At 53.2% G+C, this 7,046-nt stretch overlaps 1 protein-coding gene across 1 annotated transcript; it reads right to left on the bottom strand.

Annotated features, from left to right (window-relative positions):
- Positions 1 to 3,041: 3,041 nt before the first annotated feature.
- LOC140264778 (G-protein coupled receptor 183-like) lies at positions 3,042 to 5,190 on the bottom strand. The gene is made up of 2 exons (XM_072360688.1): positions 5,066 to 5,190; positions 3,042 to 4,266 (listed from the first exon to the last, which is right to left on the bottom strand). Exon 2 carries the CDS (start codon positions 4,238 to 4,240, stop codon positions 3,185 to 3,187), a length of 1,056 nt encoding a protein of 351 aa, XP_072216789.1. The 5' UTR covers positions 4,241 to 4,266; positions 5,066 to 5,190; the 3' UTR covers positions 3,042 to 3,184.
- Between the last annotated feature and the right edge of the window lie 1,856 nt (positions 5,191 to 7,046).

The raw sequence follows: 7,046 nt of genomic DNA, 5'->3' as shown, positions 1-7,046 counted from the left end.
TCCTCTTTCCTACAGGAAAGCACCAGAGCCCTGGAAGACCTCAGTCTCCTCTTGATTGTGACACGTCTGTGAACATGAGGAGCGTGGTCCTTCCAGCCTTCGCAGTGCGTGCCCAGTGCAGCTTTAAATGTCACCGTGCAGTTCCTTTTTGAGGTGTGATGCAAAGGGATGTTTGGGCAGGGAGATAACGCAGCATGCTTTTCTATGGAGAGGATTTTAAGTCCCCAAGTAACAGTAGCTGCTTTTCAGACTTCTCTAATAGCCTGAGAATGTCACCATGAGACAACGTCGCAATAATTTACTGGGGACTTTCCTAGATAGCTGTGGGGCTTGGAAATACACCCACAGTTGTTTGCATTTGTGGAAAACTGCCTGGTGAGCAGTTCTCAAGCCCGAGTGCTGTGCTGAGACGCAGAGTGGTTGGGCTCTACCTCACCCAAACTTTTCCCTCTCCCATAGCAGAGACCACATGCTGCTGAGGTGGGCAGGTGGGCGCCAAGGGCTGCTACCTCCTGTGTGGGCCAGAAGTGCATGATGGACATCTTGTGGCTTCTGTCTGAAATGAGAACCAAACAAGCAAGTGTGGTGCAAGGTAGTATCATAGAATGGATTCATTTTATTTCTTGTATGTGTATGTTTTCTCCTGAATGAGATCGACTTTCTTTAAGCAGGCAGTCATACAAATGAGTTTTATATAAAGGAGCATAAACACTGTTTTATTAGGAGAGGCACGTGAGCAAACAAGCACTATATGTGTGAACATCTATACTCACACACACACCTATTTTATTGTATTATGTATGGGTTTCTATAAAACATACAGTGCTTGGTTTAACAATTCATGGTATTCTCTTCCTCCTGCGCTCAGGAGAGGGGCCTTGGCTGCAGGAAGCTCTAGATTGAAATTCAAGAGTGTGCACCACTGGGTGTCATCGGCCCAATCATGAGGCAGGGAGTGGTGGTGGGGACAGGGGCTGCGTGGCTAAACTGAAGGCAGCATCTGGCCTTCTGTCCAGAAAAAAGTAAGCAAGGAACCTGGCATTTAAGTTTAATGAAGAAGACATGAGTGAGGTGGGGGTCAGAGGAACAAGAGAGAGGTGGAGTAATATGAGCATATCAGCGGTGTGGCTGAGCCTGTACAGAAAATCCACTCCTGGTTTTTGTTGTAGGGATGTTTGCTAAGGTCATCCACACGTTCATCCACCCATTTCACTGGGTTGCTTTTGCATGAGGTGAGGTGCTTTTACCCAGCGAGGAACACAGTGTGGTCAGTCCCAGCCAGGTCCAGTGGTGAAGCAGATCCTGCTGACACTCCGGCAGCAGTGTTGATGGCAGCTGGTGGGGACCTGCGGGCAGGAGCTGCTTGATGAGAGGCTGTTGGGTTTGGTTGATGCATGCACTTTCACATGGCAATGTCATGGTGCCATATGAGGATGGGTATCCTGGTGTGAAATGGGGAGTTCCAGGTATGTTTTAAAGAGAAAAGGTTAGTATACAAATAGAACTGTTGGAAACCCCAGGCACGTCCCAGCTCTCCCTGTCATCAGAGGATGTGCTGCCAGGTGTGGCCATGTGCTCCCTGCAGGCCAGCAGCACCCTCCTGCTGCAGCCACTCCCCTGATGTTATCTTGGCAGGTGCCTGCAGCTGCAGGCATCCCTCATCTGATGGCAGCAGCGTGGTGCTGGGTGCAGGCGCTTTTGCACCAAGAAGGATGTCAGGAAGGGAGCAAAAGATGTAGCAATGCAGTTACCGATAGGAGCTGATAAGAGGAGGGATGAAATGTTCTCAGTGAGTTCACACACGAGTGAGGTGAGCAGCAGGAAACACGCATATCTGCTGCCACAAAAACGTGCTGTCTGAGGCGAGTATTATGCAATGAATGAAATGTAGAGAAAGTGCTCTGTGCCCATGGGGGAGGTTTCTGTGATCGTCTCATTGTGGTGAAATGCCCCATTTTCACACCTCTGCACCAGCTGTGGAGCAGAGCACCAGGAGTGCCACCATGGGAAGGACAGAGCGGAGTAACACCTCTGCTAGGGAGCCCCTCCTTGCAACCCCTGATCCTCTGCTGGACAAACCCACGGCCACCAACCTCATGTGCATGGTGGCCTGGCTCCCAGCAGGCTGTGTGCTGGATGTCCACACTGGGCTCCTTCGCAGTGCTCAGACCACAAATACCCCTCAGTTACTGCCCACAAGTTCTTCCATGACCATTGTAATGTGCTTTTTGGAACACAGGCTCCCTTCAGGTCAGCCACCGAGGTTAGACTGCTGGGCACAGGGCTCGGGTACCCTGCAGGGCTCTGCCGGAGGTCCTTCCAACCTCAGGTACATCCCTGAAGTCACCTGTGTGCAGGTGAAGCTATCATCATCCAAAAGATAACTCATGCACACTTAAAGGGCTGCACACACCTGTATTATTAACCTTCAAGCAAGAAATTTTACTGCCTTCAAGAACGAATTCTGTTAATCAGAAGTGTCCGTAATGGAACTGCTTTAAAGTTAAACAAAAGAAAGCTGTTTTTCCTCCTCTTCATATCTCTGTGCATCTCTCTGTCCCTGCCAGCCTCCAGTACAAGACCAGACACCATGAAATCTGGTTCGCTTGTGCCCAGCCCTGTAGTCCAGCAGCTTCATAGAGGAGCTGTGAAGCTCCTTGGTCACACCAACCTTCTCCTTGCTGCACAGGTTTTGGTGGGAAGCGGATGCCTCAGGGCTCTGGTGTGGGTCATGCGTGACCTGCCCTTAGCAAGGCCCCAGGACCAGCCTGGTCTGGCTCATGTCCCAGGTCCTCAGGTTCAAGGGAAGGTCAGACAAGGCAGTGCAAGAGCATCATAAGTCCCCTTTATGGGGAAGGTGGGGTGAAGATTTCCTGGAGAACATTGCAGGGAACCGTGCACCTCCTCCCAGTGCCACATAGGGGACCAGGATTTGCACGCACAGTGCCCACTTGCCACCCATCCCAGACAGTGCATGGTGGAGGGACAGCAGCAAGCTGCTCTTCATCCCTGCAGGGAAGGAGTTGCAGGCAGCAGCTGGGTTGGTGCTGTGTTGGCTGTGCAAGAGCCCCTGGTTCCAGGCAGAGAGAGGTGGGGTCTCGTCCTGCTCTACGGCCTGGCCCCACTGCTGCTGCAGGGAATGGTCCACGCGCTGCCAGGTGGAGAGAACAGGAGGGTTGTGCTGTTAGACAGAGCTGGAGCCGGGCGGCTGGCTGTTGCTGTTGCTCTCAGAAGGGGTCTTGGCGGTGGAGGAGGTAGCCATGGAGCCGCTGTTCCTGAAGATGCGGAGGAGCCTCCTCTTATAGCCTCGAAAGGCAAAGAAGTAGATGATGGGGTCAATGCAGCAGTTGAAGTTCATGAATGCCACGGTGACTTGCAGGGACATCTTGAAGGCCTGCTGCTCACGGCAAGATGGCTGGTGGAGGATCTTCCTGACCATGAACTGGACGATGTTGATGTGGTAAGGGCTGAAGCAAAGCAGGAGGGCCAGCAGCACCACCAAGATGACTGTGAAGGCCCGGCGGTGGTGCCCATTCCTCACTGTCAGTGGGTTCTCCTTGGCGGTCTGGCAGAGCTTGAGGTTGATCCTCACATAGCACACCAAGATGATGCCCACGGGCAGGAAGAAGCCGAGCACACAAGCCACCAGGAGCAGGTAGGGCAGCTTGGGAATCTCCTCGAAGTTGAAGTACTCCATGCATGTCAACTTGTTGCCCATCTGGCGCGTCATGGGCCGCAGCAGCAGCGGTGCCGTCTGCAGGAACACCAGGAACCAGACGAGGGTGCAGACAGCCCTGGCACGGCTGACCCTGCGGGTCCTGCCAGGGTGCCTGGTGCGCACCACAGCGATGTAGCGGTCCACACTGACGCATGTCATGAAGTAGATGCTCACATAGGTGTTCATGTAGAAGACAAAGGCGGTGAGCCGACAGAACCAGTCCCCGAAGGGCCAGTTAAACTCCAGGACATAGTAGGCGATCCTGCCAGGCAGCGCCAGTGTGAAGAGGGCGTCGGACAGAGCCAGGTTCACCAGGTAGAGGTCAGTGGAGTTGAGTTTCTTCTTCCTGCGCTGGAAGGTGATGCAGAGGGCGAGGATGTTGCCGCAGGCGCCGAACACCAGCAGGGCAGTGTAGAAGAGGGAGAAGGTGACTTTGGCGGAGAAGTGGTGGTTGTGCACGTTGCAGCTGCTCTGGTTGGAGGTGAGGTTGGCAGGTGTGGACGTGGCCACCACTGCAGCCATTTTCAAGTGTCTCGTGCGCCTTCTCTCTGAGGGTAAGAACACATGTAAAACCCCAGCAGTGGGAGCAGCACCCACAGGGCTGTCCCTTTGTGCTCCCCGCCACCCCCCATCTTCTCCCTCCTGCTCCTCACCACCCCCAGCAGCACACGGCCCGAGTCATTTGGAAAAATGCATCTCTCGTGATTTCGGTGTGTGAGGCACAACAAAGGCTGTGACTCATTGTCTTCTTTCTGCTTCTTGTCACCATCTCTTTTTCTTTGTAACATCCAAGCACTACCAGAAAGGATGGCAGTGTGTGGGGAGAATAGTTGCTTCTTGTGCAAGCAAGGTCCCAAACTCATCCTGTGGCGGTGAGATCACTGATTCATCACCATGGGGGCAATGGGGAGATTCACAGAGAAAGCAGCTGAATGGAGATGGGGCTGGGGGAGCACTGGGCGGGCAGGCATGAGTGGCAGGGAGCAGAAGCAGAAACAAAATATTCAAAGAAAAGAGAAATTCCAGCCATCCTCATGCACACAATGCCCCATGCCATGCAAAGATGTGAGCGGAGTACTCCCTGCTACCAAACAACACGTTCTCCTTCACCTCGATTTGCATCAGGCTGTGGGTCAGTGCCTCCTGAGTCCTCCATCACACTGCCCTATTCCAAACAGCACCATCCATCTGCATCCCATCCATCCCTGCCTGTTCCCTTCCAATCCATCCCCATCACATCCTGCCCATCTCCATTCCATCCACCCCTGTCCATTCCCATCCCACCCTTCCCTGTCTCATCCATCCCATCCATCCCCACCCTATCCATCTCTCACGACCCCCACTCACCTCCTTCTGCTGTCGTGAGGTTGTGTCCCGTGTCCTGTTGCTCTGTGGGCACACAGCCCCACGCTACCTCCCACTCCTGACGGCTGAGGTGTGAACAGACAGAGAGACACAGACAGGCTGACAGACACGGGCGCACACCCACCCCGCTTCCCCCTCCTCCCCTTCCTCCTGCCCTGGCTCAGTGCGGACCCTCCCGCTGTGTGAGTGAGCGCCTCTCGCTATTGGCTCACGCTATAAAAGCACCGGGAGGTTTGGGCTTTTTTTTCCCTTCTTAGTTTTAGTAAAACTGATTTCTCGCTGGGCTTTTTTTTCTCTCTTTTTTCTTTTTTCCCCTTTCTCGATGTGTGAGAGGCATTTGTCTGCTGCGGGGTTATTCTTGGTAGAGGCAGATAATGACTGTACCTGCTCAGCAATCGCTCCTGACATCTGAGCAGACTTTGGGTTTTACTCTGAAAACATCCGTGAGGACACAAAATGCAAGTGAGCCAGGAGCACAGCTCCAGCCCTGCCTCGCGTGCTCAGCCATAGAAGCCTGATGGCACCCCAACAAAGCCTGGATAAATCCTCACGCAGCCTATGGTGTGGAACCTCCCAGGCTGCCCCTCATTGCACTTCTGGGGGCACATCTCACTCTTTTGAGGGATGCAGAGACCATCGGGCATTGCTTCTTGAAACACAGACTGGAAGTTAGAGAATTTGCCCTTAGTATAAGAATATTCTTAGGCTGCTGGTGGTGGGATGGGCTTCCCCATGGGTGTCATTTACTAGAGATTGCTGGAGCTTTCAAATCCCAGGAGGATTTTATTCTCTTCTCAGTGCTTTGGGGGTTTTTCCTTGGTGGCGGGGATGATCTGGCTTGTTTTCTTTGTTTTCTTCCTTCCAGAAACTCCCATTAGCTAGGAAATTCCCACCAGGGGGCATCCAGGGTGCTGCTGGAAAACACTGAAGCCAAGAAAAGTCGAGGTTACGGTCACAGTTAAAATTAAATAACCCTTTGTTGTAGTAAAGCTCAACCAGTTCTTTAATTGCATAACATTTGTGATGCTCTACAACAGAGCAGCGCTAAACTCAGCACTAATCTGTGTACTCGTGGATGGTGAGTCACGCATATAGAAATGACACAGTGAATGGTGTTGCCATGAAGCACTGTGACTTAAAGACTAATAATGAACACTTGCTCGCAACCACCTGAGAATGGATGTACTTCTATTGCTCAGGGCTCTGTACTGCTTGAGGGGAAGGATCTGCTGTGGAGACAATATTCCTTAGTAAGACAGGGGCTTTCTACCTGCGCAGAGGGCGATAGTTAAGCCACTGAAAGCTGAATGGTTCTCAGGGGTCCTTGAGCTTCTCCATCATGGCAATGCCCAGGGTGCTCACCCAAGAGCAGATTTGGGACTGACCTTTACTCAGAAGGCACCACAACACCAGGATGGTGGGAAAGAGAAGCCAGAGGAAGGATGGGCCCTGCTGGCACCACCAGCCTTAACCACAACCAAGGAAGCCCAAAGGTCCCACAGTTTCTTCCAGGACCAGTGCATGTCTGCTTGGGAATAAGGAGGGTGAAAGCAACGAGCTCCACCTGATTTTAGTTCTTTTCAGTGCAGAAGAAAGGAAGTGGCTTCTTCTGTGCAAAACACGCTCCTGCCCTGCATGCAGCAGGTGCAGCCTACAGGCGTGCAGCCCAGCCCCACCCGCTGCATGGCCCCACCACGCCCTGCCATGCTGCACCCACAGCTCCTTAGGACAGAAACCCCTCTGGTGAAGCTCCTGCCTCTGAAGCACCCACGGGGTGGTGCCTGGCAGCTCCAGGGCAGCCAGAGATGCAGAACCCACCGTGGATGTGGCCCATTCAGCATGGTTCCATGTTGCTGTCACCCACCCTCCAGTCCTGCGGTCATGCAAGGCCCTGGACATAAGGGCATGCCACGAGGGCTGCAAGATGGCCCAGGTACTCTGGAGCTCCCTGCCACCCTCTCTT

The sequence above is a fragment of the Excalfactoria chinensis genome, chromosome 1, assembly GCF_039878825.1.
Source record: "Excalfactoria chinensis isolate bCotChi1 chromosome 1, bCotChi1.hap2, whole genome shotgun sequence".
Classification (NCBI taxonomy): domain Eukaryota; kingdom Metazoa; phylum Chordata; class Aves; order Galliformes; family Phasianidae; genus Excalfactoria; species Excalfactoria chinensis.
Note: the sequence above shows the minus strand (reverse complement) of the source record. Positions and strands in the feature narration are given on the sequence as shown.